Raw genomic sequence first — 12,103 nt, forward strand, 5'->3', positions numbered from 1 at the left:
GAAGTGCCACTCCATGAATAACAAAGCAATCCAGGCCAAGCTTGTAATGCTAAAGGGAAGGTTAACATTGCATTAAAATAAAAGACAAAAAATGTTGGAAATACACGGCAGGTCAGGCCGCATCCTGCGGGAAGAAAACAGAGTTAATATTTTGGTTCTGTGACCTTTTGTAAGTACTAAGAAAGTGAAAGAGACAAGTTAATCATCACTGGGAGAGATGGTGTGGGAGGTGTTTGCAGAATAAAAAGAATGTTACAGACAGTGCAAGTTGGAATGTTTTGATGGTGACAGTTACCAGCATATTAAGCTTCTTAATCTGACTATCTCTGACATCTCTGACATCTCCCTCCCGTTTCTGGACCTCACCATCTCCATCACAGGAGACAGACTAGTGACGGACATTTACTATAAACCCACTGACTCGCACAGCTATCTGGACTACACTTCTTCCCACCCGGTCCCCTGCAAAAAGTCTATCCCCTACTCCCAATTCCTCCGTCTACGCCGCATCTGCGCCCGGGTTGAGGTGTTTCACACTAGGGCTTCCGAGATGTCCTCGTTCTTCAGAAAACGGGGCTTCCCCTCCTCTATTATAGATGAGGCTCTCACTAGGGTCTCTTCTACATCCCGCAGCTCCACTCTTGCTCCCCCTCCCCCCACTCGCAACAAGGACAGAATCCCCCTCGTTCTCACCTTCCACCCCACCAGCCAGCGGATCCAACATATCATCCACCAACATTTCCGTCACCTACAACGGGACCCCACCACTGGCCATATCTTCCCATCCCCTCCCCTCTCTGCGTTCCGCAGAGACCGTTCCCTCCGTAACTCCCTGGTCCACTCGTCCCTTCCTACCCAAACCACCCCAACCCCGGGCACTTTCCCCTGCAACCGCACGAGATGCAACACCTGTCCCTTTACCTCCCCCCTCAACTCCATCCAAGGACCCAAACAGTCTTTCCAGGTGAAACAAAGGTTCACCTGCACCTCCTCCAACCTCATCTATTGCATCCACTGCTCTAGATGTCAACTTATTTACATCGGCGAAACCAAGCGCAGGCTCGGCGATCGCTTCGCTGAACACCTGCTCTCGGTCCGCATTAACCAAACTGATCTCTCGGTGGCCGAGCACTTCAACTCCCCCTCCCATTCCCAGTCTGACCTTTCTGTCATGGGCCTCCTCCAGTGCCATAGTGAGGCCCACAGGAAATTGGAGGAACAGCACCTCATATTTCGCCTGGGCAGTTTGCAGCCAGTGGCATGAACATCGACTTCTCCAACTTTAGATAGTTCCTCTGTCCCTCCCTTCCCCTCCTCCTTCCCAGATCTCCCTCTGTCTTCCTGTCTCCACCTATATCCTTCCTTTGTCCTGCCCCCCTGACATCAGTCTGAAGAAGGGTCTCGACCCGAAACGTCACCCAATTCCTTCTCTCCCGAGATGCTGCCTGACCTGCTGAGTTACTCCAGCATTTTGTGAATAAATCGATTTGTACCAGCATCTGCAGTTATTTTCTTATAGTAAGCTTCTTGGTCTGTGTAATGTATTAACAAAGAGGCGTTTGGGACTTATACAAATAGGACAAGACAAACTGAGTCACATAATAGAAAAATGGAACATGGTGAAAAAATCCAGCAGGATAGGCAACATTTGTGGAAAGAGAAGTGGTTAGCGTTTCAGATGGGAGACCCTTCATCAGATCTGAGAAATCTAGCTAGCAGCGAAGATGGGAGAGGGTGATGGGTGGAATATAATTTCTTTGATAAAATGAAGGCTTGTGACAGTTGGGATCAGATGAATGGAATTTGTGACAGATTGTATCAGATTAAGCTACCATGGCTATGTAATTCTGATTCTGGCATACCAAGGCTCGTCCAGCAAGAATGCTATACACAGGGGTGAAGAATAATGACAGGCAAAAATGGTTCATATTGACAGGAAGAAAAAGCATGTTATCCAAGGTTTGAGAATTCAATATTAAGTCTTCAGAAACATTCATTTTGTTCTACACATCTTTCTTCTACCTCTCTCGTACGTGTATCTCTCTTTTTCCCTGCTCTGCCAAACGGTTGCAGACCCCAAAAATTAACTCTGTTTCTTTCCCCGCAGATGCAAGCTGAACTGCTGAGTATTCCCAACATTATCTGGTTTCATTTTAGATTAACAGCATTTACAGTTTTTGGTCTGATTTTCACCTAACATTGCAATGCCCTCCCAGCTAGCATTGATGATTTCCATCAAATGGAAGTCTTGCCATTTTATTTCATCATTTAAAATTGAGCATTATAATTTCTCTCTTCCCATTAGTGACATCCCAGGAACCATCACGCATGACTGTGGTTGCAGTAACACATCAGCGATGGTCCAGGGGTGCTGCAATGAGCAACTCAGCTCTTAATTTTTTGAAGCTGTGCATAAGTTAACGTTGTGAGATAAGCTATATATAGCACCAATGATCGTGAAGAATGCTTTCTTGTTTTCTCTGAGTGTTGCTTAAAAGAACCTGACTCTGGATAAAGCCCAAAACATTTTGAAATGTAAATATAGATATCTTTACATTATTCAGCACAAAGCAATCTGCTGCATAGACACTCCCATTAAGCACTCTGAATTTCATTACATTAACACAATGCCTGCAGTGTTCAGCATGTGCCAAATGGATGGTAGCAACTTGTTCAAGCTTTTGCTCTGTAATAAGGAGAAGCCTCAAGCTGCACCATTTAAAAATACAAGGGCAGATGTCACATGAATATACTAATATCTGTAAGTTAGACTCTTGGTCACACACCTGCCCTATTTAGAAATATATTTTTACTCTCCTCTGTGCTCACTCGTTCTTTCTCGAACATAGAAAAATAGACCAGTACAGCACAGAAACAGGCCTTCAGCACACAGTGTCTGCACCGAACATGATGTCAAGACAAACTCTTATCTGCTGCATGTGATCCATATCCCTCCATTCTCTGCATATCCATGTGTCGATCCAAAAGCCTCTTGAATGCCACTGTCACATCTACCTCCACCACAACCTTTGGCAGCACGTTCCAGGAACTCACCACCCTCTGTGTAAAAAAGAACGTCCCTCACATCTTCTTTAAACTTTGCCCCTCTCAGCTTACAGCAATGCCTTCTAGTATTTAATATTTCCATCCTGGGAAGAAAGTTCTAACTGATTGCTTCCACTTTGAAGCATTAGAGTATTGTAGTATTATAGGTCAATAGACAATAGACAATAGACAATAGGTGCAGGAGTAGGCCATTCAGCCCTTCGAGCCAGCACCGCCATTCAATGCGATCATGGCTGATCACTCTCAATCAGTACCCCGTTCCTGCCTTCTCCCCATACCCCCTCACTCCGCTATCCTTAAGAGCTCTATCCAGCTCTCTCTTGAAAGCATCCAACGAACTGGCCTCCACTGCCTTCTGAGGCAGAGAATTCCACACCTTCACCACTCTCTGACTGAAAAAGTTCTTCCTCATCTCCGTTCTAAATGGCCTACCCCTTATTCTTAAACTGTGGCCCCTTGTTCTGGACTCCCCCAACATTGGGAACATGTTTCCTGCCTCTAATGTGTCCAATCCCCTAATTATCTTATCTGTTTCAATAAGATCCCCCCTCATCCTTCTAAATTCCAGTGTATAGAAGCCCAATTGCTCCAACGTTTCAACATACGACAGTCCCGCCATTCCGGGAATTAACCCAAGTGAACCTACGCTGCACGCCCTCCATAGCAAGAATATCCTTCCTCAAATTTGGAGACCAAAACTGCACACAGTACTCCAGGTGCGGTCTCACCAGGGCCCGGTACAACTGTAGAAGGACCTCTTTGCTCCTATACTCAACTCCTCTTGTTACGAAGGCCAACATTCCATTGGCTTTCTTCACTGCCTGCTGTACCTGTATGCTTCCTTTCATTGACTGATGCACTAGGACACCCAGATCTCGTTGAACTCCCCCTCCTCCTAACTTGACACCATTCAGATAATAATCTGCCTTTCTATCCTTACTTCCAAAGTGAATAACCTCACACTTATCTACATTAAACTGCATCTGCCATGTATCCGCCCACTCACACAACCTGTCCAAGTCACCCTGCAGCCTTATTGCATCTTCCTCACAATTCACACTACCCCCCAGCTTAGTATCATCTGCAAATTTGCTAATGGTACTTTTAATCCCTTCGTCTAAGTCATTAATGTATATCGTAAATAGCTGGGGTCCCAGCACCGAACCTTGCGGTACCCCACTGGTCACTGCCTGCCATTCCGAAAGGGACCCATTTATCCCCACTCTTTGCTTTCTGTCTGTCAACCAATTTTCTATCCATGTCAGTACCCTACCCCCAATACCATGTGCCCTAATTTTGCCCACTAATCTCCTATGTGGGACCTTGTCGAAGGCTTTCTGAAAGTCGAGGTACACCTTCATACATTTACTACATTACTTGCGAAGGGCCACATAAACATAGACTGTTTTGTTTTGCACTACTCGATGGGGAGTATTAAAATGTAATTTAACTTCCATGTGGTTGTTTAATTCAGGTTTGCGGAAGAGAGTTCCATCTGTTGGCAGCCTGGATTGTGATGAGACTCTTAAGGCTGATATGCAAATTGGTGATCGTGTCGTTGTCGTTGGGCAGAGGAGTGGAACGATACGCTTCTACGGGAAGACAAATTTTGCACCAGGTAGGCTAATTGGATTGGATTTAATGAAACAAATAGATCTACACTGGCTATAAATAAATATGAATGTTCATTTGTTTTCATGAAACTTTACATTGCCTGTCATAGAATCATAGAGTCATACAGCATGAAAACAGGCACTTCAGCCCAACTAGCCCATGCTGGCCAGCATGCTCCATCGACACTAGTCCCACCTGCTTGCACTTGACCCGTAACTCACTAAACCTAACCTATCCATGCACCTGTCTAAATCTCCAACAATGGCACCTGCCTCAACTACCTCCTCTGGCAGCTCTCCCTCTTGCTCACTGTAGGCCTTTTCCTTGCTCACTTTACATACTACCAAGGGCTATTTCTGTCATTTTTGTCAGATCTGCCTTTTGGGAGCTGCCTATTTTATTTTCTGGTGATAATGCTCCTTTACTTTTCTGCAAGATCTGCTAAGATGAACAGCAGCTTCCATTTATAAGCACATTTAATGTAGTAAATGTATGAAGGTGTTTCACTGGATCACCATTATATCAAGCAGGAACCTAGCCATTTAATGGAACTATAGGAAAAGACGTCCAAGGAATGGGCTTTAAAAAGTTTTTTAAAGGAACAAAGGGAGGAGGTTGGATATAGAGAAGGAATCGAGTGGCCTTGGCATGTAAAAACATAGCCAATGGAGGCGCAATTAAACCATTGATAAAAAATTGGTATTAGAATTGGTTATTACTGTCACGTGCACCGAGAAACAGTAAAAAAAACTGCTGTCCAATCAAATCATTCCATATATAAGTACAATCAAACCATGCACAAGTGCAACAGGTAGTGCAAAGAGAAAAAATATAGTATTACATTTGCAGAGAAAGTGCAGATAAAAAAAGTTCAAGAACTACCACAATATAGGTTGGGAGATCGGGACTACACTCTTATCTTATGAGAGGTCTTTTAAATAGTCTGTTAATAGCAGGGAAGAAGATGTTCCTGAATCTGGTGGCATGTGCTTTCAGGCTAGTATGTTCAAAATTCAGAAGGTTGCAAGCTGGAAGACACTATAAATTTGGAAAAGAATGAGTGAAATATTAAAATTTGATACATTGGGAGAGTAGTAGCCAATACTTATTCGAAAGTAGTTGTGATGAATGAATTTGCAGTGTGAGTCAATTTGCGGGCTTTTTTTGGATAAGCTTGTTTTATGGAGAGTGCGAGAAAGGACAACGTCAGTGTAGTTTTAGAATAATACTGTGTAGAAGAAGCTGGGGCACAGAAAGTTTGGGTAATGGAAATAGATGGTCAGCGATGACAGGTAAGCTCATGCAGATTCAGATGTTGCCAACAGACTGATACAGCTTGAGACAGATACCAAAAGGAGCAATCTGCTCTCTCCTGTACGGAATTGACATTTACTATGAATATTATCTCTTCAACTTTACAATATTGTTCTGTAATTTTTTAGGCCTATTGTAAACTAATCTTTACATTCTATTTCCTACTTTATGAATTTTATGGTCATGTTTGATAATGTATCTTTATTGAAAATTATAAATAATTTCTCAATGGTTCAATGGTTCTTTGATTGTCACTTGTACCAAGGTAAAGTGAAATCTATTTTTTTGCATAGAGGTCAGTGAGATTATTGTCATACATAAAGACAATCCCCGATTAAGTACCCCATGCATGGGAACAGCTACTAAGTCCATATGCAAGTCGCCAGATTTTGGCGCCGTTTTGCACAGTCCAAGCTGCAGCTGGTGATAAAAGCCCATTGCAGCCATCACTTTTAATATTAATCATTGGTTAATTACTAACATATCTTTAAATCTATGTTTCCAATCTCCTTGGCCGAGTTTCCTTGCTGGTTAGATAGCTTTGTTTGTTCATATTTAAAATTTCAGCTTTGTATTTAACTAAATCACTCTCGAGCCAGTGTGGAAATCTTTGATTTTATGATCACTCAATTCTGGGCTGTTTATTATTAAGCTACTTATGAACATGTCTTGTGGTACAGAACTCGATTTAAAATAGTCTTTTCTTTGACATAAAATGCCATAAAAATGTAAAATAAAATATTCTTACTAATTTGCTTTGTCCAGAATATATGAAGATTGCATAGCCCGTGATGTCTTGCTTGTTTCATGCACCTTTAATTTTGGGTGCATACTGTTCCTAATGCCACACTACAATTGGGGCACTGTGACATATTGATTGTATCTCTGAACCTTGCAGCCTTTCTCTCTACTGTCCTTATTTGTTTCTTTGCAATTAAGAAGAAATTAATTTTCTATTTTGCTTAATCTTTTAAAAGTCACTATCCTGGAAATATTCCTACAACATGCGACTCTGCACTCATGGGACACATCTATTTTATTGAATTATGCTATGAATTCATCTGCTTATTTAAAATAAGAATGTTTATTTTAAATAGTTGCATATGTCAACACTGTATATCTAAATTTAACTTTTTTCTATTTTTACTGATCACCCTGATCACTATTGCCTTTAAGGTCTCTCTCCCTTTTTCACTCTTTTTATTCTTCAAGTGACTGCTCTGCTTCCCGACTTTGTCTTTCCTCTTTCTTCTTTTGAATGAATCCTTTGCTGAACTACACCCATATATTCACACCCATGTTTAGTTTAGTTTAGTTTAGAGATACAGTGCGGAAACACGGCAGAATGCCAGAATGGCTGCCTTTAAATGGTTATTTATTTGGTTTCAGCTTTCGATATTACAGTTTATAAAAATTGGTGGGTACGAGAAGCAATCACAGTGCACAATCAATTCGCTGTTTCAAGTTATTATTTTACGAGGTCACAAGACTCACGGCATGAACTTAAATACTATCTATATGAAATGAATTGGCTGAATTCACTCCAGCAGGATTGCAGTCTTCAAAATTTCAAGCTGAGGGTCAACTTCTTGCAATATTTGTTCCCCATGGTTGTCACTACGGATGTCTCTGATAGTTGTTATTTAATACGGTTTCTTCTCAAGTCTTTGTAAGGCTTCCTTTGTTCCTTCTTCCAACTCAAGACCCTTATGTCTCTGAAATTAATCATTTCAAGTCGTCATTCATTCAAGGACTGCATAAACACAACACTTGTGTTTATCTTCTGATAACATTCAATTGCTCATTCTCCCGTAAAAACACAGAACATAGAAAAATAGGTGTAGGAATCGGCCATTTGGCCCTTCGAGCCAGCACCGCCATTCAATATGATCATGGCTGATCATCTAAAATCAGTACCCCATTCCTGCTTTTTCCCCATATCCCTTGATTCCTTTAGGGATGCAGTTCTCTCTCTTGAAAACATCCAGTGAATTGGCCTCTACTGCTGTTTGTGGCAGAGAATTCCACAGGTTCACAACTCTGGGTGAAGAGGTTTTTCCTCATCTCAGTCCTAAATGGCCTACCCCTTATTCTTAAACTGTGACCCCTAGTTCTGGACTCCCCCAACATCGGGAACATTTTTCCTGCATCTAGCCTGTCCAATCCTTTAAGAATTTAATATATTTCTATAAGATCCCCTCTCATCCTTCTAAATTCCAATGAATCCAAGCCCAGTCGACCCATTCTTTGATCATATGTTAGTCTCGCCATCCCGGGAATTAACCTGATGAACATACGCTGCACTCCCTCAATAACAATAATGTCCATCTTCAAATTAGGAGACCAAAATTGCACACAATATTCCAGATGCGGTCTCACCAGGGCCCTGTACAGCTGCAGTAGGACCTTCTTGTTCCTAAACTCAAATCCTCTCGCAATGAAGGCCAACATGCCATTAACTTTCTTCACTGCCTGCTGTACCTGCATGCTGACTTTCAGTGACTGATGTTCAAGCACACCCAGGTCTTGTTGCACCTCCCCTTTTCCTAATCTGACACTATTCTGAAGAAGAAGGGTCTCGACCCGAAAAGACCCAATCCATCTCTCCAGAGATGCTATCTGTCTCGCTGTGTTACTCCAGCATTTTGTGTCTACCTTTGATTTAAACCAGCATCTGCAGTTCTTTCCTACACCATTCAGATAATAATCTGCCTTCCTGTTCTTGCCACCAAGCGGATACCTCACATTTATCCACATTAGGAGATTAGTGGGCAAAATTAGGGCACATGGTATTGGGGGTAGGGTACTGACATGGATAGAAAATTGGTTGACAGACAGAAAGCAAAGAGTGGGGATAAATGGGTCCCTTTCGGAATGGCAGGCAGTGACCAGTGGGGTACCGCAAGGTTCGGTGCTGGGACCCCAGCTATTTACGATATACATTAATGACTTAGACGAAGGGATTAAAAGTACCATTGGCAAATTTGCAGATGATACTAAGTTGGGGGGTAGTGTGAATTGTGAGGAAGATGCAATAAGGCTGCAGGGTGACTTGGACAGGTTGTGTGAGTGGGCGGATACATGGCAGATGCAGTTTAATGTAGATAAGTGTGAGGTTATTCACTTTGGAAGTAAGAATAGAAAGGCAGATTATTATCTGAATGGTGTCAAGTTAGGAGGAGGGGGAGTTCAACGAGATCTGGGTGTCCTAGTGCATCAGTCAATGAAAGGAAGCATGCAGGTACAGCAGGCAGTGAAGAAAGCCAATGGAATGTTGGCCTTCGTAACAAGAGGAGTTGAGTATAGGAGCAAAGAGGTCCTTCTACAGTTGTACCGGGCCCTGGTGAGACCGCACCTGGAGTACTGTGTGCAGTTTTGGTTTCCAAATTTGAGGAAGGATATTCTTGCTATGGAGGGCGTGCAGCGTAGGTTCACTAGGTTAATTCCCGGAATGGCGGGACTGTCGTATGTTGAAAGGCTGGAGCGATTGGGCTTGTATACACTGGAATTTAGAAGGATGAGGGGGGATCTTATTGAAACATATAAGATAATTAGGGGATTGGACACATTAGAGGCAGATAACATGTTCCCAATGTTGGGGGAGTCCAGAACAAGGGGCCACAGTTTAAGAATAAGGGGTAGGCCATTTAGAACGGAGATGAGGAAGAACTTTTTCAGTCAGAGGGTGGTGAAGGTGTGGAATTCTCTGCCTCAGAAGGCAGTGGAGGCCAGTTCGTTGGATGCTTTCAAGAGAGAGCTGGATAGAGCTCTTAAGGATAGCGGAGTGAGGGGGTATGGGGAGAAGGCAGGAACGGGGTACTGATTGAGAGTGATCAGCCATGATCGCATTGAATGGCGGTGCTGGCTCGAAGGGCTGAATGGCCTACTCCTGCACCTATTGTCTATTGTCTATTGTCTATTATACTGCATCTGCCATGCATCTGCCCACTCACCCAACCTATCCAAGTCACCCTGCAGCTTCGTAGCATCCTGATCGCAGCTCACACTGCCACCCAGCTTTGTGTCCATATATATATAAATGATAAGATCCTGAAGCTTCGTCAATTCCATATCCAGTGCCTTAACCCTAAAGGCACGTGCATCTTTTAATCCCTTCAAATTCCTGCAGGTGCCATTCCACATTTACCTCAACCATTTAATTCCTTAAGGGCCTGTCCCAGTTACGCGATTTTTAAAGCGATTGCCGGCGATTGTCAAAGTCGTAGCAGATCGCCAAAATTTTCTTTTACCCTACGGCAATGACCACGACAATGCCGAGTCAGGTCGATACAAGTTACTTTTTTTGTGAAACTAGCACCTGGCTAAGAGATTACACTGTCTTCGGAAACATCGCGAAATTCCCACGATTACCTGACCGTCAAACTGTCGCCTCCAATCTACCTGTCAAATGTCCTGACGGTAAATAAATTGGTTAAACAAAACTATGTTCTGGTATCTTCAAATGCCTTTTCTTAATTTAATATTACGTGTTTCTAAATGCATCTGCGACAACCTAGCAAACCTGGGGGTAGCATGCGACAGCGCCCGCAATAAGCTACGATACCTGGCGACAAGCCAGCTGTTGCCGAGAAATTTCTAGCAGGTAAATTTTTCCGTGACGCGCCGAGATCCACTATGATTCATTGAAGACTCCTCACGATCATGCCCACGACACCCCGGCGAACGTTCGGCGACAGCCTAGTCACCGGCAGTCGCCTTAAAATCACCTAACTGGGACACACCCTTAAATTACCAGAGATCTGTTCGTGCTTTTGTAATTCATCAAACTATTTGTCTCGCAGGATGGCAGTTCTCAAAACATTTCTTATCGATTTGTTCTGTGCTCTGGGTCGATTCTGTTATCATAACTCTATTTCATAGTTTATACTGTATAGTTTAGTTGATTGCCATGTGTCCCAAGCTGTGGTGAAAATGTTTTTCTGTTGTATGCTATGCAGTCAGCGGAGAGACTATACATGATTACAATCGAGCCATCCACTGTGTCCAGCTGTTGATCATATGACTTTCCTTCACTGTGCTCTTTGTTCTAACAAACTGTAGTATGCTCCTGTATATTTGTCTGTACATTAACATTTAGATTTGTAAGTTACCACGAATGCCCCTGCAAAATATTTCAAAATTCACTGGAAGGATAACCAATCCAAAGTCAGCCATTGTAAGTCCTGCCCATGTTAGACTTCCCAAAATGCAACACCTCACATTTCTCAGTGTTAAATTTCATCACCCATTCCTCAACCCACCTCTTGTCTCTCCATCTCTTGGAGCGGCGCCTGATCCAGTCGAGCCCCAGTCTGCTAAGAAGTGAAGGAAAAGTTCTTCAGCCTGAAGTGACACTGAGCACAGAAGAAGATGGTGGTTATTGTAGAATCCAATAATCTCAACCTCGATCACATCAAGCTGTGGCTCTTGAAGCTCTTTAATAATATCTGAATTAATGAACGCTTGGACTATCTTAATGGAAATTAGGAATGGTCTATGAATGTTGGTCTTGCCGGCGACCCACATTTCATGAATGAAATAAAAAAGAACTCTGGCATAGTTTTCTAACACGTTGTAGGTTCCAAACAGCAATGACTCGGCCTCTTTTGATATTCACAGTGATGTTTTCTACTAGAATTGTGGGTGAGAGAATAACTATTAATGAAATTTATTATTTTTCCAAATAAATTTGGGTAGGCTTTGTTGTCTCTTCTGGCAGCTCTCTCAAGGCACAGACTTCCTGGTTAGAAGCATGTATAATATTGTGACTTACAGGTAGCTTTCTGACCTCAGGACATCCAAAACTCTCTGACTACCAATATAGACAAGTATTCTCTTTGACAGGCAACATGTCAGCAAAGGTACCATCAAATAAATGAGACAGTTTGCCATTATTGCAAAATATGTTCAGAGATAAATGCTGGCCATTGGAACAGGGAGAATTCTCTTGCACTTTGTTAAATTGTGCATGGGGACTTTTTCCATCTGACTCAATGGGGCTTTAGGCTATAATCTGAGAATCCTAATATTTAGTGCTTCATCAATGAGGCGTTGAAGTGTCAGCCTGGATTATAGACTCATTTTCTAGTGAGAGTCTGGAACCTAAAAC

At 42.6% G+C, this 12,103-nt stretch overlaps 1 protein-coding gene across 12 annotated transcripts in view; it reads left to right on the forward strand.

The window, feature by feature from the left end:
• Positions 1-12,103, forward strand: part of LOC144596572 (CAP-Gly domain-containing linker protein 4) — a 180,831-nt gene that overhangs the window by 118,484 nt on the left and 50,244 nt on the right. For all 12 annotated transcript variants that reach the window (XR_013547632.1, XM_078405041.1, XM_078405049.1 and 9 more), the window contains one exon: positions 4,541-4,684. Coding sequence is in view for 11 of the 12 variants with exons in the window: in XM_078405041.1 (XP_078261167.1) it covers positions 4,541-4,684 (144 nt within the window). In the remaining variant the exon portion in view is untranslated. The remainder of the gene's footprint in view (positions 1-4,540; positions 4,685-12,103) is intronic.

This window comes from Rhinoraja longicauda, chromosome 9 (assembly GCF_053455715.1).
Source record: "Rhinoraja longicauda isolate Sanriku21f chromosome 9, sRhiLon1.1, whole genome shotgun sequence".
NCBI lineage: Eukaryota > Metazoa > Chordata > Chondrichthyes > Rajiformes > Arhynchobatidae > Rhinoraja > Rhinoraja longicauda.